The following is a 27,788-nucleotide window of genomic DNA, read 5'->3' as shown; positions in this document are numbered from 1 at the left end:
AATGGCCAGTGCTTTCTCGCTGCGCGCTGAGTCTTCTGGCTCTCCCTGTTTCTAGCGCAAACGTTGAAATGACATTTTTATAGCTGAGAATCTGAGAAACCTTGTAAAGTATCCGTGCGGCTATTACAACAAGCTTTAAGGTTGTAATACGCAAAAAATAGGTGTTTTGTATTCAAGTGTTTGTGCTTGTATGTATATGTGTTGGTGCGTTCAAACCTTCGCTTGTGTACTGACGTTTTCGTGTTCAGATATAATTTCATTCAAGAATTTGTAGTGTTGAAAATAACGCAAAATTAAACTCCGAATTTGGGGGAATTGGAGATTTACGATAAATAAACTCCGATAAACGCCGAATTTCCGCAAAAAAAAAAATACTCCGAAAAAAAAACCCTCCGAATATGAAGAAAAATAAACTCCGAAAACACGGAGCCCTAGTTGCAACCCAGACGAGCACCACGTTTGGCTAGTTGGTTGACGTTCATTTTGTAATGGTTTTTAAATGAGCTGTAAAAAGAACAAAAGAAGATGTGAAGACCGCACACTGCGCACGTGCTGTCTTCCCATATTCTGTCCGAAGGTGGCAGGTTCAGTCCCTGCCGGTGGCAAGTTGGCTTTTGGTCTACTTGACTGTCTTCACACCTATATCATAATTACTACAATACACTTAAAATAGCACAATTAACGTCCCCTATATCTTGCTTCGGCTCATTATCTGTTGGTTTTCATTATTTATTGTATGGGAACATGGCGTAAGTGCACTAAGCACATTCATTGGCCATTCTAACAAGTTTCACCCAGTAGATAATTTACCATTCTTCCAGCGAAAGTAACTTCCTCGACACGACATTATCTATTGAAAGTGGAAAATTACAGACGACGTTCTACAGAAAGCCAACGGATATCCAGCAGTACCCAAAATTACTGTAGTGATAATGCGCTACACTACAAGCGACTGCGAGGAATATTTGTTGGACAGGCGAGGCGTTTTAGAAGGATCTGTAACGACGACAGTGACTACGTTCACCACTTCACTAATCTAAAGGCTACCTTAGTTGAAAGGAATCAGCCGCACTACGCGCTAAACAAGGCCGACAACGAAGCGCGTAAATGAGAAAATAAGCGCTACCCAGAAGACACCATCAAAGATAGTTGAATGAGCCACTCGCATTTATAAAAGCTACTCAAATGTGCTCCCAAACATAAGCAGTATCATCCGTAAGTATTCTCGAATATTAGCAAGGAACGACCTCCTTGGAAAAGCGTTTCCCGAAGTAATAAGGGTCCTTTATCGCCGTAGTGAAATTAAACTAAAGAATATGTTCCTGCGCGCATAAGTAAACGCTCATTCCAATGCCCACATAGCAGCCCGATATATCGGGTACGCAACGACAATCATTGCAACTTATGCCTCACATCTAAGAATTTTTAGCCGTTATGACCCCAAAATTCTCATTCTTGGTTACTGCTCACGTGTGATGTATAGTTATTTCTGTTTTTATTTGATTTTTGCTGAAAACAATGGGCGCGCTGATTGATGAACCAGCGAAATACTACTCCCCCTTCCATTTTCTACAGCCCCGCCACGGTGGTCTAGTGGCTATGGCGCTCGGCTGCTGACCCGAAGGTCGCGGGATCGAATCCCGGCCGCGGCGGCTGCATTTTCGATGGAGGCGAAAATGTTTGAGGCCCGTGTACTTAGATTTAGGTGGTCGAAATTTCCGGAGCCCTCCACTACGGCGTCTCTCATAATCATATCTTGGTTTTGGGACGTTAAACCCCAAATATTATTATTATTATTATTCCACTTTCTACATTGTAGATGGAATCAAAATCGCCATACAAGTTGTGTGCCTCTCCCCCACCTTGTGTTCTCTTTTTACAGCGAAGCTTTTAAAGCTGGCAATAAGGCGTCCGTTAACAAAACACCCATGCTGCGCCGTTTCTAAAAATAGCTAAGCCGCTGCCGCGCCGAGGACGAGTCGCCGCCGAGCCGTCACCATAGCAACCGCGACAGTTTCTTGCACCGTGGCTCAGGGACCGCGATTTCAACACATTCAGAGTGGCAAGCCTTGCTCATATTCCGGATCCGCCTGTCGCTGTCTCTTGGCTGCCGCTTCTTCGGCCAAGCACGCTGGACCCAATCGCCGCCGGCGTTGTTGTGCTGCAATACGACGAGCTGAGGATCAACCAGCTTCGCCGTGCCAAGCTTTGCGCAACTTAGTGCTAACTTCCCGGAATTTCTTTATTTTGTCTTCCCTTCACTCACCCCATTTGGCACGCCATCTCATCTCAATAGCCCCTTCCCGGTCCTTTCTTTCTATTCACACCTCCCGTTTTCGCACTCGCTCTCTTCTCCTCCTCCACTTTTACAGCGAAAGCTGTTATGGGATCATTTCAGCGGCCGTTTTTGGCGCCGTAGGTGTCCGTAACCACTATCGCTCGAAATAAGAAAAAAAAAAACGAAATAAGAAAAAAAATTGCAGGATGGAACGAGGTTCGAACCTGCGCCCTCTGCGTGGGAGCCCAGTATTCAACCTCTGAGCCATGCCGTTTTTTTTTTCTTTCATGGTATTTATCACACTTAGTATTACAGTGCACAATATTAGCACAAATAAAGCAAGCAAAAGTACAATCACATAGCGACAATATGCGCTCAAGCGTTACTAAGTGCACACTGGATGGCTTACACAACGTGCAGTAGAACGGTGAGAGTTCTTCACATCGTGTTATACTGGAAAGGTGGTGAGGCCGAGCACCTCACCAAGAGGGGGTACCAGTCCGGTCTAAAGTCTAGGTCGTCATAAATGTCCTTTAGCTGAATAGTCATGCGAATGAAGTGCATGCTTGAAGAAATGGTAGGTTCTGCGTTACGGTCCTGCATACGTGTCTTCCATAAGCTATGCATACCCATGAGGAAAAACATATCATATGGCACTTCATCAAGCGATGTTGGTATGAGATAACGTATGGTGTGAGAATTGACGACAAAACTTTTCTTCAGTGCTCTCTGAAGGACATCCCAGAACAGAATAGCATCTTTGCAGCTAATAAAGCAATGCTCTATTGTTTCCGGCACATCACATAGACGGCAGTTAACAGAAGAGACAAAAATGCCTTTTCTTTTCAACCATGTGCTTACCGGAAGCGTTTCACAGTGGAGTTTATAGAAAAATGTTTTTGAATTAGGAGGAATATACATTTTGCGCACACGTTTCAACACATTGTGGCCTGAAAGATCGGAGTACAATGAACGGTACAACGGAGGTGCGAAGAGCATAGTTAGTAAATCCTTATATAGTACCTTGCGCGAGCTTTCAAGCACCGGCATGGCTCAAAGCCTTGCGCGAGGCTGTGTATGGAATACCTGTGCACAGTCTCGCGCAAGGCTCTGAGCCATGCCGGTGCTTGAAACTGCTTTGCAAAAAGGTCCTACACAGGCTTCATGTCGGGAAGGAGCCACATTAACATATGCAATATAGCGTGGTAGAAGAGTAAAATAACACCCGAGCATCGCACAACGCGAATTCTGTAACCAGGCGTCACACAATGCGAATTGCGCAACGACTAGGTTGTTGAATGCTTCCAACCCATTACAAAGGCCTCCGCCATAATTCTTCGTCGTCATCAGGCAGCATCAACAAAGTATTTCCTCGGGGTCTCAGTAAAGTTCTTCGCACCCCCCCCCCCCTCCCCGTCTCTCTCCCACGTCAACGTATGTTATACAGCATGACGGGAGAGGGAAATAGCGACCAGGCGTCACCAAATGTAAATTACATAACTGGTGGGCCGTTTAAAGATTCCAACTCATTACAAAGGGCTGAGCCATAATTCTTCATCGTCATCAGTCGTCGCGTCAACAAAGTGCGCATAATGCCTTACAGACGTGTAGCTGGTGCCTCGCTTCTCCGCAGAATGACGAATAATGGCTTAGTAGGTGCTTCTCAACTTCACAAAAATTGTTATTTATGGCATAGTGGGCACCTTGCTAGTGTACTTGTTATAGTAGCCCCAAAAGAGCTTACAACGGGCTCTAGAAACGCCGCTCTTCCAGCTTTCGCTGTGACTGCGTTGCGGTTTCAGCGCAGGCCTGGCGTTTTCTTATTTATTATTTTTTAGGAGACTGAGCAAAGCGCGCGCGTACACAGTTCTAACAAAGATAGTGTCGGTCTTTACGAAGACGAGACCACTTATCGAAACGTTGTCTATAGCGACAACCCCTGTTCAAGCAGCAGGAAAAGGCGATACGATACATGCTGCAAGCACAGCAACGTAATGTTCGTAAGCTGCGTCACATGTTTCTTGCGCTGAAACTTCTATCGCACATAAAAATTTGGCAACTCTGGTTTGACACTCTCGCCTGACCAGTTTATTTTTGGAATACAATGTCTTGTCAGTTGCAATCACACTAGAGCATAATTTATCGATAAGATATTACGAATGATTAACTTCCTCATCGGAGAAATCAGCATGTAAGTTTTATTAAGACATTAAAACGCGCTAGCGATGGTCAAGACGATGCCCTGGCGTGGAGAGATGGCAGGCAGGACATCGAGAAGTGGGTTCCAAACCCAAACCCTTTCTAGTACATCACATCGCCAGAAGCAGTTTCACCCGCGCTGTCCATTCTGCGCAGCGTTCCGAGAAGCTCTCGAAGTGAGGCTGACCTGGCTTTTCCAAGGGCGCTCTTCGGCAGTGCGTCGGCGAAGTAGACTCCACCGTGCAAGTGCATGCAGGAGGGCTTTCGTTCTGCGTGATTGAATAAGCATGGTGCCAAAATTAACGTTACGCAGAGAAGCCGCAACACCGGATAAGCGAACACAAGAAGAGTAGAAATAATCCCGGAATGTTAAACATGCGCCATATGTAGTGAGGCACAGCTGACCGTTGGGCATGCGCAGAGGAAACTTGGGTATCTTATTTATTCTCACCAGCCACGTGACGCTTCAGGTCGTCGGCGAGTTGATGGTCCTGCGAATATCCCGGCTTTGTGATGACCACGGCAGCCGGGAACTCGTCACCGTCCGGCGCGGGTACGCCTATTACGGCTACCTCTTGCACGGCAGTATGTTCTATTAGGCAGTGTTCTATAGTAACTGGAGACACTCTCCTCCTCTGGCACAGCATCATCGTCTTGAGGCGACCACATAAAAAGAGTCTCCCATCGTGGTTGTAGTAACCGAGGTTACCTACCATGAGAATGGAGGAATAAATTGACAGTCATTCAATCGTGTCGTCAATTTGAGCCGCATGTCACCGGATCACCAGATAAAATATTACATCGAGACCTTCCTGAACTAAGCTGTGTAGGTAAAAAGAACTCACAAGGTTCCTTATGCAATCACGAGGTTCCTAAGATGACTCGAAGGCGAAAGCCGTGCCATTTTTCTTCTCTGTCCATGTGCTGATCCTTCCCCCCACCGAAAGCTTTCTGCGCCTAAAGTAGTGTTGCAAAGCCTCCAAGATCGGAGGCATTGTAGGCTTTCTGCACCTCACATTGTTTTGCACAGCCTCGGTGATCGGCCCGACTGTGACCGAGCGACGATATCGTGCGATGAAGTCACCATGTAACGTCATGTTGTGACGTGATCATGACGTCACAATAGCGCGAAATTTCTGGCGATGGGCGACGTGATTGACCGCGTCATGTTGCACCGAGGTCACGTGACTTTTGGTACACAGACGGCACACACACGCACACTCTTTTTAGTATACCACGTGACTTTTGACCGACCTTTATCACTTAGTTTTGTTGCATCATTCATGGTGGCGCCGACGCGGGTCGCGTGATGTATCGTCAGGGTATCGTCAGGTCTCGCTAAATCTCGAAGACGCCGCCGACGCCAACGGTCAATTTTCGCGTTTGATGAGGCATCCAAGGTATTCCCCTTATTAACCGCGCGACATATACCGTTCATGGTAGCGGATGAGCAGAAAAGGCACGCAACCGTTTCACCGTCTACCAGGGGCGTAGGCAGAAATTTTTTTCGGGGGGGGGGGGGCACCTCCTTGATCTGTAGTGGGGACGAGCAGGCAGATGTGGTCGAGTGTCATTTTCCATTTTCTGCTCTGTATGCTATGGCAAAAAAAATTTCGGGGGGGGGGGGCACAGGCCCGGGTGTGCCCTAACGTGGCTACGCCCCTGCCGTCTACCGATAGACCTCGGACTTGATTCCGTGCTCCGAGTTCTATACTGAGGCTAAGAATAGCACGAGATATTAAGGTCTCGCAACCAAACTAAGCAAATAGCTAGTCCCAGTGCTTCCAAATAGTTTCGTGCATCTCTGACTGAAGAAAAAAGTTGGAGGACGCTTGAGCTTCGCTTTCAAGAGTAGGACGCTTTAGCGTAATCGGATCGTGTTCGTATCTCCTTCCCAATCGCTAGCCTGGTTTCGTTTCTTGGTGGACACCTAAAACGTGCCGCAAGGAAAGACAAGTGTGGACGCCCTCCGGCTCCTACATCCATGCATGCGGTCCGACGAAACACGGCGGAGCGATTCTGTTGAAAGCAGAGTTCTTCAATCATACCAGTTGTGAAACTGCGTTCCGAAAGCCAGACATGCAAATGGCAAATTCCGCGGCGGCTTGCAGATTGTCGCGCCATCTGGGCGCAGCCATACAAAACACAAACACACAGCTGCTCTATGCACTGCCGTGCTGTTTGGCAATAGGCGGCGGCGCTCACGGCTACGCAAGGTTCGATGTCACGTTTATTGGTTTATTTTTTAGGGGCGAAGCTCCTTTGGGTGTGGGTCTGTCCCTCCTCTGTAGTATGTAGTGGTGGTAGTAGTAGTAGTAGTGGGTAGCCACCTCTAGTTCTTGGAGTGTTCACTAGATGGCGCTGTCGTAGCCACCTTTAGTTCTCAGAGGGATCCCTAGATCCCTCTGAGAACTAGAGGTGGTTACGACTAATAACGAGATAAATGAGATGGCGAGAGTAACAGAATCGACGAGAAAGCTGCGGCACTAGAACTGTGGATATTTCGGTTCTGAAAGTGGGAGACCACCGTACAAGGTACGCGCTGTGGTAACTTAATTAGATGATAACTGTTCGTACTGCTAAGCCTGGGGACACATGTTCCATTCGCGGCCACGGCGGCCGTATTTCGATGGGGGCGAAACGCGAGCCATACATGCATTCACGTGCACGTTAAACAACCGCAGGCGGTGTAAATTAATCCCAGGTGGTTTATATTTATCATCAGCAATCGGTCAATATTTATCAGTTTCTTGTTGCTTTCCTGGATCTCAAGGTTTCCTTCACAAAAGAAAGCCAAGAAATTCAAGATGCTGACAAACTGCAAGTGTCCGTCGGTGAAGAAGCAAATTATGAAGACTGTACAACTAGCGTCAGCTCGCTAAATGAATCAGTCATAATGAATCAGCGCAAAAAACAGGCAACAGACGAGCTCGCCCAACAAGCAACGTCGCTAAATGAATATCTGGCAGGCATTTACCAGTATATATCCACCCTTGTTCATCTGTGATGGTGGCCGTAGGTTCAGGATGCCCGCAGTACCGAAGTGCAGCGCACGGTGTATCAAAGAGCACCTCTCCGCACTGTATGGGTCCGAGTATCTTGCTGCTTTCTGGATCGATTACCTGTGAGGTAATGAAGTGGATGACGTTAGCACAAAGCATGGGCGCGTGTTAAAAGATTTCAATGTCTGTTGAAAGGTAAAGCTCTGGGCCGGTTGCTGTATAACCAATATGTACAGAGATTACAAAAGCGAAATGTAGTATAGATGCTTTGGTAGTTGTCATTACTACGTCCCTTTGAAAGGGCCGTCTGTTCCGCTTAGTCCAACTTCTGAATTTTGCCTCAAATTGTGATACGTAGCTTGGATTCATGACATTTCTCCAAAGTTCCGTTAAATGATGAAGTATTCGCTTTAATACGCGGTGTCTTCGAAGTTAAGTGTTATTTGAACAAATATTGCCAAATATCTTTTGAATATCACCTTCAGTGGCGGTGTGCACAATTGTACTAATCGAGGCTTGTCACACGCGTGTTACTTCAAGCGGCTTAAAACTTGGCGAGCATATTTGTACAATTTTGCCGCCTACGGTTGCAGATGGCCTCTTTGCTGAAGAAACTGCCGCGCTCGACGAGCCAATCGACGTGCCCCGTTCCGGAAGCCATGCCAAAATCACACTTTTTGTCTGCTCGGGATTGATGTAACCGATAACGAATTGCCCATGTGAGCCCGAAAGTTCATTATTTTTATGCGAAAATAGAACATGATATAGTGCATAAGAAATAGACTTTTAATTTGCACTAATTAAGATTAATTACTCAAAATGCATAGATCAATGTAATACCACCTGTTATTCCTTGCAGTAGATTACAAAGAACCTTGGGATAAAGTTGTGTAAATTTGACACGTTTACAGGCAGCCCATAATGTTTCGCGCCTGAAGGGGATATCACTATAATTAGCCGCATTCAGAGTGATGTCTTATATTATCACATCATTTGGGATTACTACATTTCGGCATATCACGAAGAGGCCGCGCTCGAAGACTGTCATCTACATGATTCTACATGGCAGCACAGTCATTTACATGACTTGAAATGGTCATTTTTATGCAGCAGACATCATTCGACGCAATTATTGTGATGTAAATAGGATCCGTCCACACTTTGTGTAGGTATTTTCATGCAAGAAGTTTTAGTAGTGGATCTCATCGCTTGAAATTATTATTATTATTATTATTATTATTATTATTATTATTATTATTATTATTATTATTATTATTATTATTATTATTATTATTATTATTATTATTAGATATCTATACACAACCATAGAAAGTGATAGCGAATAAGGAGGGAGAAGATGGGCAACTGCCACCTAGAGGGGCACACGGCCGGCCTGCTCTTTAGAGAGGGGAGAACAAATAGAGAAAATGAAGATAAAAGAAAACAAAGAGGAAATTAAATAGGAAATAATATAAAATACAGACACTCAGACAGAATAAATAGAAACACGGAACGAGGTCTACAAACGGGAAGCCAAATTCGCTTTCTTAAGGAATGTTAGCAGGACCCGATGGGCCTGGTAAGTCCTGTCTCAAGAATGACGAAAATAAAGTGAGACGCCGTTGTCGGCGAGCGAGATTACCTTCATCCTGGTTCCAGGTATCGGAAAACCCACGTTATTACACGGACTTATCTCCTTTCGGAGTAAGGGTCATGCATCCTCCCGCTTCGGTCATTCCATAGCTGGTGCGAAGTTCGTCCAGCTGGAAAGTACTGGTCAGCTCTTCTACCAGGCCTGGTGTGGGCATAGTGGCGATCACAGTAATTCTTCTGACTGCCTTTCTAAGAACTTCGCCCCGGTCTTGGGATGTTTTCATAAAGTCTAGTATCAGCCTTAGCCTCGGAAAAATGGTAACCATCGCAACTGCCTGAAAGAGGTGCAAAAATTTGCTTCCTGATAAGTAGGCCAGTGCTATTGGGTGAGACAAATATTCAGTTTTCCAACCAACGTTTTCATTGCGATCAATACAACATTTGGCTTTATGAGCTAATTGAGTGTGCAGAAATTTCCAGTTAGTAAGTTCTTTTTATTAATGTGTCAACCTGTCTTCGTTTTTTTGCTGTATATTCTCGTGCTACCGTTTTCTAACCATTTATTTTCTTTTTTCTGGTTGTATAACAAAAGTTTACCTTTATTATGGTTTGGATGCCTTCGTGGGCACATCCACAAAGTAATGAATGAATGACCCAATGAATGATACGCATCATTAAAACACCGAAGGGTTGGTTTATGGGATGTTAAAGAAATCATTGATCGGTTATGTGATTGGTTACAATTTACTCACTGTAACATTAGCAAATGTGGTCCAATACCTTACAATCTTTTATTACGTCGAAGACGTCAAGAGGTACAGCCTGGCACGTCTTGCTGATCGCAATGGTAGATCCAAGACTGAGTGCCAGAAGCCACATGCCGAACTCCGGGAGAAAGCAAATAGCCCAGTCACCCAGCAAGATGTCATTCGAAGAAAGGAATTCACAACCACTAAGAGAGGAACAATTTCAAGAACATTAGTACATCAGAAGCATTTTTTTAACGCAATTTCGCTTCTTCACGCATTTGGGAGAAAAAAAAAAGCGTGCAGGAATTTCTGTCTACAGTCGTGATTACCCTCACATTACTGTTCGCATTAGCCCGGTGTCTGTAGCGATGCGCTTCTGCAGTGCTCTATCAGTGGCCTATGTATTACTTGAACATCCACGCACTAGAACCAGGCCTTAGGTATGGCCTTGTGCACAATGATCATCACAGGCCTGAACATAAGGAGCCTTATAAACTTCTCAATGTTATACAGAAAAAGCTAGAACGATACAGGGGAAGAGGGACAATGATACGGCAACGTTTGAGAAAGGGCGTGAAACCAGAGACCACACTGACCACATAAAATAGTTTATGGAAACTTGCAAATAATATCAACTGCCTCAAATATTTGGTTCGCTCACCACAGCAAGTCTACTTATTTATTTGACCACTGTAACCTCCGATCATATTCACAAAAACGAGAGTTTTAGCACGTCATAATTTCCGAAAAATATTGGTGTAATTAAGGTCCAGAAATTAGTCAGGTGTATAAGTGCATTGTTTGCCTCGCTAATTCAGTTATATGCAGAATATGTCGGCGGAGGCCGCAACCTGGGAGTTAAAATCGGAGGAATAAAAGTTACCAACTGGTGGTACGCAGACGCTACGACTTTAGTAGCAGGAAGCATAAAGTACTCAAAAACCTTCATCTTGAAGGCTAAAGAAGAAAATACGAAAGATGGTGTTTTTGTAAACATAAAGCAGACTAGAGTGGAGCTATGAAAAACGACAAAGAGCAGATAAATCAGAATAATAACCACGTAATAGATGTTGTAAACCAGTAAGGTAGGAGGGTGGGCCAATTGGAATCGGCGCATACTTTAAGAACTAGCGCGAGCACAAGATAGAACACAGAGAAAAAGAAGGAGACAGCAGGAGCGCAGAAAATCGTAAACCATTACGTTTTATTGTGATAGCAATTAGATGGACACACTCGGCAAGTTTTTGCTGTCGCCGTTACCGTCGTCATCATGTTCCGGATATGTATAGGTATGTATATGTAAATAAAAGCCAAAAAGAAAAAGAAGTTAGAAGAAAAGAATTCCGAAGCGCACCACCGTGATTCGAACCTGCGACCCCCTGGTAAGTAGCGCAACGCGTTAGACAACTAGGCCACGCGCCATCTGTTGTTTGGAATAGTAATGGGGAGCTATACCATTTGCCGCTGGTGGTACGCAGAGCTCGGAGGTGCTTCGGCGTGTGCAGTATCACCAGCGAGATTGCACGAAGGGCGCGCATTAAAGCAACGCTCCTAGATTTTGCTTCAGTGTGAAAACTGCCCTTGAGACACGCACAAAAAAGTGGTCCACTTCTGTAGCCACTCGCGTTGTGGAACACCGGGTATACAATGCGTCGAACGCCACCGCGCGGCAGGAGACGCGGAGGCGTCACTCCACGCGCCCAGGTTTCAAGAAAAAACAATATCTAAGAGCGTTGGGTTCTAGCGTGCTGCTCAAACACGAAGCAACATAATAGAACTTTTTGTTGGGCTAGTTGGTACATGCTTACTGAAAAACCAAAAAGACGCGTACCATCAAGGAAAAAGTAAATAAAAAGTGGCAATGCTTTTTCTATTGATGTTGAAGATTTGTTTTATTCGGTTGCCCACGCAGATGTTGTTTTTAGTTGTTAGAAGATGTATTGAGCAGAATGGTGTTCTTGCCTTTGAGCGCGCCACTGGCATTTCCCTTGACAACTTTATGACGTTGCTCGAATTTTATCTATGTTCCACGTTCGTGTGTCACGATAATCAGTTTTATATTCAAAGAAAAGGAATCTGCATAGGTTCATGCGTGGCACCTGTGTTATGTAACATATTTTTAGCGGATTTTGACAGAGAAGTGGCTCAGGTTATTGACGATGCTGAAGTGAAGATTTTTAGGTATGTTGATGACTTTTTAATCATTTTTAAAGCTAACCCTTCTTTGACAACCACTAACTCAGCGGATGAGGTTTTAGCTGTTTTTAGACAACACGCCAAGGGTCTTTTATTCACGCATGAGCTTCCTGTTGGTGGTGTGCTGCAATTTTTAGACCTGAGTCTCACTTTCTCGGAGACGCACATATGTTGGGCATTTTGCCCACGTTCACGCAAGGCACTTCTTCCTTATGATGCCTCGCATTCGAAACTTGTCAAGAGGGCCGTTGCTTCCATGTGCCTGGAAGGAGCGCTGGTGAAATCTTGTCCTCATCGAATGCAGGAAAGTTTCAATAATCAGGTCACGAGGCTGTATTCAGCCGGCTACCCTGGTTCTGTCGTTGTTGCAGTCTCGGAAACCCTCCTTCAGAAACTGAAGGGATCGAGAAGAAATAGGCAGCCGATGGAAAAAAGGCCCATGGTTATGCCATATGTGCACAAGGTTGCTCACAACCTTAAGAATGTGGCCAACAGGTACAAGGTACCCTTGGTGTTCTCGGCGCCCCGCAAGTTGGCTAGCCTGTGCCCACGAATTTCTTCTGCACCGAGGCCCTCCCCGTGTGGGAAGAGGCACGCAAGGCCCTTTGTCGCCTGCTCGGTTAGCGTGGTGTACGAGATCCCGCTGAGTTGCGGTAGGGTATATATCGGCCAAACAGGCCGGTGCATAAACGACAGGATGAGGGAGCACGAATTTTCGGTGAAAAATAAACTTTCAGCACATTTGCCTGTGCATTGTGGTTCCTGCAAGTGTGAGCCTGGGTTTGCCAGTGTTTCCGTTCTTGGAAAGAGTAACGATGTCTTAGCGCGTGAAATTATGGAAGCATACTATATTAGAAAGAAAAAAGAATGCTGCGTTAGTGACACATCTGTTGCTCTGTGTGGGGGTGAATTTAGTTTCATCGATTCATTTTTCGATTAGTTAATCTTGTTATCGCGTGTTTTCTGACGAGCGTATGAGCCGATGTGCGCGCGCAGGGTCGCTGTGGTTATATATGACGCTGATGTTCTGGGAATAAAGTTAGTTGCGAGTGACGCCCTTTCTGTCCTGTCCTTACTTTTTCCTTGATGGTACGCGTCTTTTTTGGTTTTTCAGTAAACAAAGTAACATTTGTGGCAGTTGTTAGTTCGCGCTCGTCCTGTGTATACCTGTGCTTTCTTTCCGAGAGTCCTTCCTTGTGTTTGAGCAGCGCGCTGCAAGTATCGAGCTGCGACTGTTGTTAAGTCGCGGTCATCCTGTGTGTGTTCTTTTCGTGAGTTCTTTGCGCTTGAGCGGCGCGCTGCAAGTACTGAGCTGCTTGATTTCCTAATTTGTTGCTATCGCACTACTTGCTTCACCCTCGCGGCGAAACCGTGGCTTTTTCTGAGATCCACGATAGTGAAAGGCGGCATCTCTGCAATGGATACTTAGAATACAATTGTACTGAGAAAGAGTAATGAACGAACCCTCGAGTATTATTAGACAACAGAGATTTTAGCCTGAAAACTAATATCCGTCTCACTAAAACCCTTGTTTTTCCTGTGGTGATGTATAGCTTCAATTGGCTGAACATGCAGTAGTATGAAAAATTTTGACCTGAGTGTGTCGCTTCATGTGCGAACTCATTTTGTATCCATATGACTGGAATTTGCGAATTTCAGTACTGTTATGTTATGTGGACGTTTCGTGCTATTTACATCATATGCAGTGTTCCTGGGATTGCACTTTATGTGAACTATAGTGTTATGTGACGAGACTGTATGTTGTGTGCCTGTGTGTTTTCCCCATTTTTTATGTGAATGGACTATATATGAACTCTGCCTAGCTGATCTTTTACGTATTTTTTTTTCTTTTCGTTGTTGTTACTTTCACGTATACTATCATCTGTGAAAAGGAGTAGCCGGCGCTAGACAAAAGTGCCAAAATCTGAACACCATACTGAAAAAAAAAGGGTAAAGCTTGCACTAAGCCGCGCAAGGCTTGAAACAGCGAAAGTGGACGATTCTGAAGACTAACCTGGTTGCTTCTAGGTCGTTTCTAGGCCATAGCTAGGTGATGCAGGTCGTTTCTAGGTTGCTTCTAGGTCGCAGCTAGGTAATGCTAGGTTGTTTCTACGTTGATTCGCAGCGCGGAGATGTTCGAGTTAAACCACAGTCACAAACACGACACGGATGCCCAAACTCCAGAGACAGAACCTCGCGCTAAAACCAAGCGTTCGCACCTCTCGTAGATCTACGGACACGTCGTTGTTGGCGTAGTCCTTCCATTGCTTCGGGGTCTTCTCGCAGCAGCCGTTGCCTTTCCCGTTCCCTAATATTCTTTCCTTGCACGTACTCGGGGTCGTCGGCTCGGCGCCGTCGCTTCGCAACCATTTGTTGGGGTAACTGTTGCCTTCTTCCTTTTTAGTGGAAATTGCGTGTTGTGGGATTTACCCAGTTTCTGTGGCACATACCCGTTTATGATGATGACAGTTTTCTGATAGGCCGCACAGTGGTACTTACCCGTTTGATGACGATAGTTTTCTTCGTTTTTAGTGTACCATTGGTGAGTAGTGGGATTTACACAATATCAGTGGCGGATACCCGCTTATGATGATGATAGTTTTTTGGTACGGAGTGAACAAGGAACGATTTGCTAAACAGCTTCGCTGTTAAAATTCCGGCAGATCCCATGCGTTGTGAAAATAGAATTCATGCAAAGCAATCAGTGTGAGGAGCTGCCTCAGAGAGAGAGAGAGAGACAGAGAAAATTCGGCCGATCAATGCAATGCGAAGCATGCGGCGGGAAGGTGATTGTGTCGTAATTTTATTGCGATAGCAATTATATGGACACTCTCGGAGGGTTTTTTCCGTCGCCGTTGCCGTCATGTCCTGAGTATGTCTTTGTATGTATATATAAATAAAGGCCAGAAAGAAAAAATAAATTCCGAAGTGCGCCACCGTCGTCTGGCATGCACATGTTTTTCACAGCTTTCACGTATACGAAAGACTGCTGCTTACCGGAAACAAGGCACGAGCAGAGAAAAGGTGTCCCGGCTGGGCGCCTTGGTTGGGGACAGTAGTAGTAGTAGTAGTAATAATAATAATAATAATAATAATAATATAATAATAATAATAATAATAATAATAATAAAGACAAAGTAGAAGAAGAAGAAATGTTCTTACTCACGCAAGGCACGAAATTAGCCCGAGGAAGCGTTCTTCACTATATTCGACGCCTTTAGGTACAGCACTTGTGCCCGTGGTCCACTTCGCGAATATGCAATCACCTGTGTCAAACTTTTCGTCTTCGTTCAGTAATTCGTCATTTCGGCTGAATTCAGAGACGTCATTGAAGCCGGATCTTTTCTCACCTACTACAAATGCTTTCTGCGGGAAAATAAAAAAAATGATGGCTCATCCCTCTATCATAGGAATCGGTATAACACGAAAGTGAAACGTGTCGTCACAAAAGTAGTTGATTGCTTTAGTGCATTGGTATATCAGAGCTTGTATAATGTCTATCGTTGTTTGGCAGATGAAGCACCGCCTGATGTAGACGCACTCACGTTGACGCCTAGTGGCACATCTCTAGCTGTACCGACGAGTAACGTCCATGATCATGATTTAACCCTTGCGGAAGCTGAAGTTCTTAACATATACGTGGACACCGCATATGGTGAATCCCGCGCGAATATGTCATCAACAAGCACATAATAAACATTGATACTCGGTATGCACTCCTCCAAAGCGTCGTGAAACGCGAAGAGAAACGCTACGCGCGTTGTGTCTTCCCTCAAGCCTGGCAGTTAATTCTCACAGGGCGAGCGGGGAACGCGGTGCGACAGCCAGGCGAGCGTCGGAGAGCAATTTTGCGATATAGATGGATGCTGTGAGCTAGGCTTGTGCTGAAGCCACCACCTCGCGCTGTGTTAAACGAAATTACACTTATGTTGGAAACGCGCCGAATCGGACGGTCGCAGCAACGGCGCATTTTTTTGTTTTATTTATCGAGCCTGGTGGCACACATGTCACCACCCCGTTATAATGGGGACGCTCATAGCGTTAATCCTTCCATCTGTCCATGTAAGAGCACAGTGAGAGGAAAGTGTGAAAGATAAAAGGCGCGTTAAATGTGTTTGGCGGTAGCTCAGTGGGCTAAACGCCCGCCAGCCGTCGTCGCAGACCGAGAGGTCATAGGTTCGACTCCTGTCAACGGAACTTCTTATAGTTTTAAAGACGATAGTTTTTCTTGGGGAACTTAAACGCAGAAATTTTGGTCTGTCTTTCTGTTTGTCGGCACGTCATCCGATTCAGCAACCCGGCCAAAGTTGAACCACTTGCTTACCGCCCAGCCATCTTGAACTGGTACGGCTGTTCATACATGTGAACGTTGTCAATCAAAAAGTAAATATTACGAATATCTGAGGCGCAACATCATTAGGTAAGTATTAGGTGGTGTGTTCCTTTAGTAGAAAATGCATACATACTTAATTCTAAAGACCCCAGTTTCTTAAGCTGCGCTGAAAACGCGACTGCGCTGAAACTTGCCTTCATCCGTTCCCTCTGCACGAGCTCATTGTTGTGTTTCGGTTTCGTTTCTGTATTGCACTGTACGAATGCCATGGGGCGCCGCTCTGGCATTCCTGTTTTACCCAGGCGACGTGTAAATAAAAGAGTGTGTGGAGAGTACTCGTTGAGTGCGGACGTTTCTTCTCCTTCGGCGCATCGCGCCAAACAGCGTATTCGGGCTGGCCGGCGTCCCCATCGGTGGCGTTGGTCACCGCCGGTCTTCGCCTGCCGCTGCGCTGGGACTACCAGCCCTACACAGCACTCATGTTTCCCGACGTATTGCCAGATGGCGCCCATATCTCACGCAGCGCCTCTTCTATCGTCTTTAGACGACATTTGCAGCGAAGCACGCAGATACGCGGCCAATTTTTTCTTTGCCATTTGATGGCGTTTATTTTGCTGACGTATTTCTGTGACGGAAATATGTCATAAAAACCTTGGTGGGCCCCGGTATAAAACACTTTCGTGTTAAAAAAAGATGCCAGGATCAGAATGTGGCTAAGTGGTAAAATATAAGAATGCCTTGTAAACATACTGGCTTCGGAACAGTTCGGCTCTGCTCGAACAGTTAGTCACACATAGGCACACAGAGAATTACAGCTTTACGTGGTACTCAAAGTTAGCGCCTCAAAACTTTACAGAACAGCATCTGAGAATTATTACACAAACAAAGAATGCCATACCTTCGTTCATTCATCCATTAATGAATTCGTTCGTTCATTTACTCGTAATGGTACTAGGCACTTTGACAACAAACATGCTTTTTCAGAAGATTGACATTTCGGCCGTGTTTGCATTCCAGCAGTTTATACATCTCAGCCGTGTATGCGTATACTGACAGAACTTTCAGACGCGGTCATCGGCGAATCGTTGACAAACTGTTATGCGTCGACGCATTATTAACGACGTGTGAACTCGACGCAGAGCTAATTTTGCTGGAAGTGTACCAGTTTTCTTACTTGAATGGGAAGCATTCCTTGGCGAATTAAAGGTATCGTTTGGCCATATCTCTCTTAACTCCCATATCGTGAGATGCGTGACCGACAGGCGAAACAAATGAATAAATTGATTAAACGATTAATTAGCGCAAGTTCGAGAGAATTGTTGTACCGCGAATTATAGTAGTTCGAGAATTGTAGTTGCGCAAATCGGTGTGGCATGAGAGAGCCACGCGTGCCTAGCTGGTGATGCGCATGCGCGAAGGGCGTGCTGGATAGAGTGAAAGATCTGGAGTTACCTTAGTGTAGTTGCGTACGGGGAAACGTTTATTTTGTTTATCGGGTCGCGACACGGTTATTTGATGCGGTCGCTAAATTTCCGTTTGTAAAATGTGAGGTGGGCGTAGTTTATCGGGCAGCGCTCACGTGTAGGAAATCATACATCGGCAACTGTTTACCGCAAGGTGTCTTCATACGTAAACTGTCTCTTCAGAGGAAATGCAGTGACATCGACAACAAGATATTCTGGTTCTTTTGACAGCCCTGAAGTCATTAAGTAGATGGTGGTGGCAGTTACAGGTAGGGCGCAAATTTTAAATTTCATATGAGACAAAATGCATAGAAATGAAAGTTTACAATGTATGTGCATTCATGTTTCCGTGTTTTGTATATAACAGTTATTAGCTTCGGGCGCCTTAAGTGGTGTAACATACAACAATGAAAAGGAAATGTGCCTCCTGAAAGTCGCTTTCTAAGACCGCCGTAAGCGTGTGTTGGACGTATGTGCCAAGATTTTTTTTGGAACAGAAGGTAAGTTGAAAATTAGGTTAACAGCCTAATTAGAAAAGAAATCTAAGAAAGACATCTGCTTCTCAGCAACGGCGCACAATGAATTAAAAGAAAATACAGGTGTAGCACAAATTATCTTGCCAATTTGTAGTGAGGGAACCATACAACACAGCGCCCTTTGCTTACTATCAAACTTTTAAAGAGAACGCAGGTTTCACCACATGACTTTAATTCCAAAGGCGTTTCCGAGGCAGCTATATGCGCTGAACTTAAAATAAGCGTTCTTTTTTTCTGTTGTGTTGGCCTTAACTCAGTTTTGTGGTGAGGTGAGAGTTGCCAGATGCTACCAAGCTAACAAGCAAACAATGATCACAAAAAAGCCCCCCCCCCTCCCCCCAAAAAGCGGCTCGACTTTCGCGAAGAAGCCGAAAAGAAGCGGAAATTTAATAAATTTTCCCATCCTTGAAAATATTTTTAATTATAATAAAAAAAGTAACTCAAATACGAAGGGGAGCTGAAAAAATAACTTTAATTGTTTAGTACAACAAAAATATGCGCACCTATGAACGAAAGCAAATAGTTACTTTTAACGCGACAGCGTTAAATAGCTCGTTCCGTAGAAATTCTGGTGTCGGCGTTGGCGTCGGTGTCGTTGGTTGTGAGCGAAAAATCATCGTCTTGGATAAAATAAATAATGAAAAAATCTTAGGTTCGAGTGGGAATCGAACCCAGGCCATCTGCGTTCTACCACAGAGCCACTTCATCTTTTTCTCTCTTTCATAGTATTTAGTACAGACGTCCGTAATTAGCATACATAGCGAACAAAATACTCAAGGCGACCTCAACAGCGTGCAAGCGTTACACAGAAGTCCTAAAAGGGTATTAAGCAGTACATTTAATCAAGAGTGGATACCAGTCCGGTTGAAACTGTAATTGTTGATAATGGTATTTTAGCTGAAGAGCCATTTGAATGAAAGGCGACCGCGATGATACCATGGGCTCTGCATGCCTCTCTAACGTGCGAGTTTTCCATAAACTGTGCATACCCATTAGTAAGTGCATGTCAACAGGCACAGAATGGCTGAAGTTCGGGAAACTATAGAACATTGCTTCATCAGCTGTAAAGACGCCATACTCTTTTTTGGGACGTTCTACAAAGCGCTTTTAAAAAAACAACTCGATTTAATTTTCTATAGCATACGTTATCTCGTGCCACAGAGCCACTCAATTGCTTGAAACTGCACTGAAATTAACTTTAATGCTTCACAGACCCACGCGTCCTGAGTACAGGCGTCACAGTACGAGATGTAATGTCGCAGTAGAACGGGGTACAAGCGTATATTGCAATGGGGCGTCACGCCATGTGAATTTCATAACGAGTTGGCGGTTTAAAGCCGGCCACCCATTACAAAAGGCACACACATTACTGCGCGTATTCCCTTAAGACCACGTAGTGGGTGCATCGCAACTTCGACAAAGTATCACGCGCGTAACTGCTGCTGGTTTAAAGCATGCAACCCATTACGAAGGGCATGTACATTAGTGCGCGCATCCTCTTACACACACATAGTGGGTACACTGTTGTCATAAAAGTGCTGTTGAAGAGGGCAGAAACTTTTACCTTTACTAAAGGTATGTCGAGTGTTCACTAAAACAACTATATTTGCTGCAAGAATGCAAATAAGCCCATGAAACGCGAGAAGCGACTGGAAAATTCCACAAGCGACTCGGCGGAAAAAGAAGCCCAAATCAACCTTTTATAAGCGGAACTAACAACTATGGCTGAGGTTCAAATACACTTTGGATGCATCTAGGATGAAATGGAACAGTTCCCCCTGAGAAGCAAGCAAAGGACACCTCTGTGGGCTAACGCTCGCGCCACTTGCAGGGTTTATCAGAACACTTCTCTATGAGCGAGGTAAGTTCAGGTGTTCTCTGTTCTCTCTACATAACTGTATTCAACAAGAAGGCAAGGCTGAACATTCAGATATGTGTGCATGTATCAAATGTAGTGCAAAAAATAGACGTGGATGAAAAGAAAAGGGCTTAGCAGAAACTGTCAAACGAATGCTCATTTTCAATCAGAAATATTCGATGTACTTCTGCGCGCATGAATTAACCAGAAGTACATACGCTTCAGGAGATTCTACAAATTATGAAGAACGCCTTCTGTGAGAAAATAAAAAGAACGCCTGCGCATGTTTGCCTGCTCTTGGCTAGCTGGTTCCTACCAGACAGCCAGTTCTGCTAGCGACGTCTTCCAAAGGCGCCGGCCAGGTGCAAGGTGTCTGCCGCTGATGCCGCCGAGCGGGCGCGGGACAGTACCCTGACGCCCTTTCTGGCAAAAAGGAATCGTCAACCCACGCATCGTGGCGCCTAACCTTACAGCACCCTTTAAAAAAATAATGTCCGACCAGTATACAATTTCCAAAGATCGTTTCGGCAAAGGACTACGTGCCCACATCACTTTTTTTTGATAAAAGATTGCTTCTCGGTTACGTACGTGGAGTTCAAATAATGAATACATATTTTTTTATTTTAAATAACTTGCTTTTTACTCTTTTTATTTCTCTGATTGTAATTTTTCTGCATGTGGGCGAAGGTGCGACAGCCTAAGCTCCTGTATGTGTCATACTTATGTGCCTGCCGAGCAAGCTCTCACTGCTCCCGTCTTTCTCACTTTTGTGCCCTGTATAAATCGCTTCACGTTACCAAGCATGCATCACAAACAAATCGCTTCACGTTACCAAGCATGCATCATCAACTGCCCCATACTTCAACTCTTCTAAGAAGTTCAGTATAGACGCGAGCGTTGTGCATTTACAACATTCTAAGGAGCGTAAAAAATTCTCGGACAAAAAAGCATCGTCAACCTCTCTTTCTTTCAAAGCACTTACTATATTTTTAGGCAATAAAGGGAAAATGCAGTTCGCCAGAAATGGTCTTCTCAATCCGCTGTAAGAGCTTTATATGAGGCATGCGGAGGTTGCGGGTTTGCATTCCATGGAACTATTCAGGGGTGTGCTAGCTGTTTCTTTGTAGAAGCGTTACATTTAAAATTTTACACTTCTAACTTATATTGTAGAAGGTTTTCAGATACCTATAAAAAGACACGATATTCTGACATGTATACCTCCAATAAAGGTTACACTTTTAGAGGACCCATGCTAATCTTTGCGCAAAAATTCCTCTTTGACTTAGAAAATTACCCTGACTTATACTGTAGAGTTTGCCATGTCAAAAGTTATGCAAAACTTGCAAATTAGAGGCACACAACTCATAAAAATGTATGCCTTTAATAAAGGTGGCCATGTTAAGGGTGTAGGCAAGACATTGTCCTTATTTACCGAACCCAATGTAGAAGTTCCAAAAGAATGCCACAGATTCCGAAGTTCTGACCGCTGGATATGAATTTGAGGTGTCATAACACATCTTTTAAATGGCAAGAAGATGTTTAAAAATAGATGTGTTAACCAGAGAGATCCTCACGCTCACCTTGACATTGCAGCGGCTAATGATTCGAGCAAACATTTCGACGTGGCCTGCATCGGTGAGAATGGCAGTGGCACCGGCCCTCTCTATTTTGTCGATAATGGCATCTGATATAAAACGCAGTTCATTTTATTTTTCTTGTCTTTAGATGCTTTGATGGAGGCCCGTAGCCAGGAACCTTTTTCGGGTAGGGGGCCCACTTGCTGAAAACCTTGTCTATTTGAGAAAAACACCTATTTTCATTATTGATGTTTGGTAAAAAACACCTACTTCACCAAAATTACGGAGGGGAAGGGGGCGGGCCCGTAACCCCCTCCCCCCCTGGCTACAGGCCTGCTTTGAAGATTCGCTTTTTTAAATGACGCACCTGTATTTCCGGAACTAAAGTAAGAGTATTCCTCAAATACACTTGTGACAAATAACCTGAGCCCGTACTCGCAAAAGCTTATAGGGTAGTTCGTAATAGCAAAGCGTGCAGACGAACCTCATATTGCCTAGCCGGCGGCAAAGATAGCTTGCGTGCCAAGAGCTTTGGGAATTCGACCCATGGTCTTGCATTGCTAAAATGATTAACGCAGACCGGCAGGAGGCGCAGGGGACCGGAGCTAGGTCCCTACGATAAACGTAGTCGTAGCACACATCATATCTTTACTAACCTTGTGAAGGTGCATTGTTATCAGCTGCGAGATACTCGGCTTTTTCAGGTTGTGTGACATGAAGAAAAAAATAGACAGTTGAACGTTCCTTAAGCACTTTGTTTTAAACCATGAAAACTAAACTTTATTGCTTAAAATTTTACTCGTGTGGCCAATAGCACGTCAACGAAATTTTGAGGAAACAGAATACTGCTAGAATGGCAAAGAAAAGTATTTAGGTTTATGGCAGAATAAAGAAGTAAAGAAAATTGAGGAAGTTTACACTAACCGTGTAAAGCTTAAGAAAAGCGAAGCTGGTTGATCTTAGGAGCTTAACGTGGCTTTCTTGACTGATGCTAGGTCTTTCCTTGGCGTAGACAGAGTAGATTCGAACCACAGCCTGTCACAGACCTTGCAAGAATTTTTTAACTCCAGGGCCAGAAGCTCACGTATAAATCTGGCTGTAGAACCCCCGGTAGAAGCGCGGGCCTTTCGCCGCTCCTACTCGGCTCGCGCCACGCCCGGCAAACTCGGCGCGGCGGCTGCGCGGACTGTCTCCGTCGGTGGGCGTGATTGGCGGCGGCTGCTCCCCGGCGCATGCACGGCTAGGCGAGTCTGAACACAGGTGGTGCGCATCTGTGGCTTAGATGTTGCTAGGTAACGGCACGGAGGACGTTTTACCACGTGCTTTAAGAGCTTCGCTCTTAAAGGGACGACTAGGCCACGAGGTTTTCTTCGCGAAAGCCTCCGCAATTGACAACAGTTTCACTTTGTCTCAGTTGTCGGTGCCTGACTCTCTTGCATCTAATCATGCTGCGAACATTTCCCATGTAGCTGCTAAAAATCGCGCGTCGTTCACTCACCTTCTCGCCACATGATGTCAGATGATACCACTGAAGCTTCCGTGAGTGGGACGCTGCACACATCGACGAATGCTTCGACGGAGTTGGCGAAGTGCACATAGACCCGGTCACCTTTGCCAACGCCCTGACGGCGGAAGCCTGCTGCGCAACGCCGCACTTTTTCCTGCAGCTCGCTGTAAGTTAACTTGTCTTGTCCACATATCTGTGGGAATGAATGCATAATATAGAGCACTGATTTCCCCGAGAGGCAGCTGGATCCGGCTTCGAGCGCGAGGGCGCGAAGCTTGAGTTCCAGCCGTGCCGAACGTAGCGCAACATTCTTCCTGGCGATTCAGGGCGATTCAGACAGATAGCAAGACAGTGGAGGACCCCCCCCCCCCATTTTGATTATAATTGTTTTTAAAGTGGAGCCTACTTAGGCGCGCTTTACGCTATCATGAAATTTAGCCCAGTTTCGGCTGCTAGATTTGGCTCTTAAAAAAATTGGACCATCTCCCCGAAGGGAACGCTGATGGGATGCGAAGCAGCAGCGTTGCGCACGGTTGGCGTCACGGGTTGAACGGCGCTAACGCGGGTGCTGCGGTGAGCGCTGGAAGATTCGTTTGAAGCGAAACTCGGTGTAGCGTTTACTGGTGTAAACGTTTGTTTGAAACGCGGACACGGGAGGCGAGCGGGTGTTGGAGCCGGCAGCTGCGGCGCCCCGGCGGGTGAGGGAGAGAGTGACGTACGCGCGCACCTGCGAGGGAAGCGTGCCGGGGGTGCGTGACGTCCACGCCCAGCTGCGGCGTGACCTACTTGGCACCGCTCCAACACCTGCGCCGAGGGAAGCGCGTTGCCTCGCGTTTGTGCGGACGGACGGACAGCGTTACACAGGCTAGACAAAGAGCTGCTACGCATCTAAAACGCCACACATATAAGGCCCGGACTACCTGTCACCACCCAGCCTCTATAACAACGGACAAACCACGCACATTGTTCTGCGATTGGGTGACCGCGCACGGCAGATCGTTAACAACGTGCTCCACGTATGGGGTGAGACCAATGATTCCACCGTGGCACTGCCTCGCATTGCTAAACGTCAATGCGACAATATCTGGCATTCAGATTAAAGGAGATGTGTCACCACCGGCTTTTAAACAACCCTCTTCATTATACGAGAAGTGCAGAGATACCATGCACTTTATTATTTATTTATTTTCCTTTTTTGTATTCATCAGCGCGCTGCGGCTGCGAAACACAGCCTGCACAGCAGCGATTTCTAGGCTGTAAATGCGTTCTCGCGTGTTCGCGGAACGACAAACTGAAACGAAAGGACAATTAAAAATAAACAGCTCAGTACGTTTCAGAAAGATTGAAGTCGCAAACCAGCTTTCACGTCCGTGAGTCGTGTCGTCGACTGCACGGCAGCCTTCTACTGAGCAGCATATGTGAGTACGCATGCGCTTCTTGTACTCCCCTGTGATTTGTGGCTGACTTCCACAGCTCAAAGCGAACGTTTAGCGCTATCTGTACAAGCACAAGAAAAAGATTGGTTAAAGCGGAATATTCACAGTATAAAAGATTTGGATAACTTCTTGTTTGTGAGCTTTCTGCCAGAACAAGCTCTCTCCGTCTTGGAAACTGTTTCAGCCTCTTCAAACAGATCGCTGTAAAATGTACAGATGCGTCTGTGTCTGTCGAAAATTTTGTTCCTGAGCAAAAAGATGCTGAGGAGCTGAACTTAGTGATTTATTCAACAGAAATTTCTCCTCTCAAGGCGGCGGTGAGTAGGAAACGTCATTGTCGGGCGTCCTACCAGAAGCGCAACAAGGCGGAGTTCATGGGTGCCATCTCCAGGGCACTTTATGCGTGGACCCAGTCTTCCTTGGATGCCTGTCTCGCGTCCTGTGTACGCACAGTAAGGCCGAAGAAACTGTTGTATGCGAAAACCCGACACGAGTGCACATCTAGACGAACTTTCTCCGATAGTTGCTTTTATCAGTTGCTATACGACGAGTACAAACACGCAAAAGTACAAATTTGTACTACAAAGCAACTGGCCGTCTTTTCATCAGCGAAGCACTTTAAGCTAGCCGTAATTTGTGCGGCCTATTAGAAAACTATGATCATCATGAACGGGTATGTGCCACAGAAATTGGGCAAATCCCACTATTCACCACTGGTTCACTAAAAGAGAGAGAAAGCTACGGAAAGAAAGAGAGAGAGAAATAATGGGAACAAAGATATAAAAAATAGAAAGAAAGGTAAAGATATAGAAAGAGAGAGAAAGAGAGAAACAAAATAGCAAGATCAAGATAGAAAGAAAGAGAGAGAGAAAAAAGAAGTAAAGAAAGGGTCGTTCTATGAGAGGTGTGAACACTCGTTTCTGGAGTTTGGTCATCCGTGTTGTGATTAATCTAGCTAAAGCCTAGCAACAACCTAGAAGCAACCATTTTACACCTCATAATCGTCCAGTTTCGCTCTTTCAAGGCTTGCGCGACTTAGTGCAGGCTTCGTCAATTTTTTTTCTCGATTTGTTGTTTCGTGAACAACAGAGAACATGATTAGGACCTAAAATCATGACAATGGCAACTATAGCTACATGATTGCTCATTTGAGCGGCTGCGGCTTAACGTCAATTTGGCCACGTTGGTGGCTTTGTGACTTCGATCTCACGAAAATAATGTGGCATGTTTTTACAGATTAAGTCAGAGTACGCGCTTGGCTTTGATTATGTGGAGTTTGAAGAAAATCGAAGGTGGCCTTTATTTATTGAATTTCAAAACATTGCGTTTTTTGAGACAGGCCTTATGCATTTTTCGTTTGCGTTTGACGCCATTCCCGGAAATCGCATTTGACACACTTGTTAACCAAATGTGTGGCAACGCTGTGAAAAATTCTGAAAATTCTGACTTTCATAGACGCGGAGCAAAAAAATCTAAAATTACAGCATTATTGAGCAGTGTGCTGTATTTGCAATTAAAAAAATATGGACGACAAAACTGCAAAATAACATAATTTTATGAACGCACGTTATTCATTATGTCAAGAAAAATTTTAAGACTCACAGCTGCAATAGTTTTTTTGTAGGATCTCGTCAAAATCCCATTTTCGCGCAATTCGCCAAAAAAAGTCAGTTTCACCGCAAGGGCGAAGCAATGGATGCGATAGTAGCAAATTGTAGTGTTACACGAAGTGAGACTGGCAGCTAACTGTTTTGTATCCGACCTCGCGTACTACAAAATGCTGGTGTAAGAGAATACGGCCGCTCCAGGGAGAGATGCTCTCCGCATGGTCTATTCGCGTTGAGAGCGCAGCACGTAGAAGGGTATACGAGCCGGCCGCTGTGGTGGCTTTCGAGATAGCGCGCGCGCCAGCGATCGCGACCATGCCCTTAGATTCTATGTTCAAAGTGGCTGCTCGCACGTCAACCCCCCCTCCCCCTACCTCGTGTCTTGTCATGGTCGTTAAAGACGGGCGGGGCGTTTCCTGTCTGCTTCGACGGCAGGCCTCCCGAGCGGGGTGATGTTATCGCATGCACCCTCCAAGCGACGGAACTGGGCCGGCTCGTCTGATCTCTGCTTCAGCCGCGTTTGCGGCACCCGCTCGCGCGCTTTTAGCCGCGGTAGAACATACAATGCACGGGAGATCTTATCAATTTGGACTTCATAACGGAAGGACATGACGGCGATGGCAAAAACACGTCGAGACTGTCCATATAACTGCTGTCGCAATAAAAACGGTTCTGCTGAGTGGAGACTTCCGAGCTTTTCTTTGACTTGGGCAACATTTTTTTTTTCGGGAAACTAAGATCGGTTTCGTGGCTCTAGGGACACGGACAGCAAAATATTTTTTTTTCAGCGATATAAATGGCGTCCGCCGAAACTCACCGATGTTACGTTACAAACACTGTACTGTATTCCATAGGTGTCATTGTGTTCTCTGCACAATGACATTGTGTTCTCTGCGCAAACCAGATGCTACAATTCTGGTTAACCTCCCTGCCTTTCTCTCGTTTTATTATCTCTCTCTCTCTCTGCACTCTATTTCTTATTTGTAAGTGATTGTTTTCTTTGAATACAGCGGCTTCATTAGGCATTATTCTACCAGCCACGCAACAAGTTATTGTCTAATGCTTCTGAATGATTTGGGCGCATTCCTCATGGCATGTTAGTTTTGTCTTCAAAACAGTTTAGATATCTTACCAAAGCTGTCTTCGATCCATGGGCTGTTAGCGCTTCCATGAGGAAGCTGCTCAGCGTCCGATCTTCGGCGCGTGGAGTGTAGGTGTAAGGTGAGTACACGATGCCTTCCTCTATGCGCGCCCGCATGTCGCACAGTCTGAGGAAGACAAGAATTTGTCAGTTTACTCAGAGTTATTTCATGATAAGTAACACAGAAATGTTGAAGTGCAGCGGTGTCCCTGAGTTCTGACTGCGCCGTTTGTTGCACCTATTTAGAACTTCTAAAGTAATCGCAGCGCCGATGACAAATCAAGAAAATAACAAGCTCAAGAAACGAGAAACG

General features: G+C 45.3%; 2 protein-coding genes across 12 annotated transcripts in view; both read right to left on the bottom strand.

Moving 5' to 3' along the window:
• The window catches only part of LOC119375196 (GRB10-interacting GYF protein 2), a 676,837-nt gene that overhangs the window by 347,358 nt on the left and 301,691 nt on the right, over positions 1-27,788 (bottom strand). The gene's annotated exons all lie outside the window — the stretch shown is intronic.
• Positions 4,480-27,595, bottom strand: LOC119373279 (luciferin 4-monooxygenase). The gene is made up of 7 exons (XM_049420378.1): positions 27,467-27,595; positions 15,184-15,383; positions 9,853-10,024; positions 9,122-9,407; positions 7,455-7,599; positions 4,929-5,186; positions 4,480-4,746 (listed from the first exon to the last, which is right to left on the bottom strand). Exons 4-7 carry the CDS (start codon positions 9,125-9,127, stop codon positions 4,580-4,582), a joined length of 576 nt encoding a protein of 191 aa, XP_049276335.1. The 5' UTR covers positions 9,128-9,407; positions 9,853-10,024; positions 15,184-15,383; positions 27,467-27,595; the 3' UTR covers positions 4,480-4,579.

This window comes from Rhipicephalus sanguineus, chromosome 11, assembly GCF_013339695.2.
Source record: "Rhipicephalus sanguineus isolate Rsan-2018 chromosome 11, BIME_Rsan_1.4, whole genome shotgun sequence".
NCBI lineage: Eukaryota > Metazoa > Arthropoda > Arachnida > Ixodida > Ixodidae > Rhipicephalus > Rhipicephalus sanguineus.
This window is presented reverse-complemented; position numbering and strand designations above follow the sequence as displayed.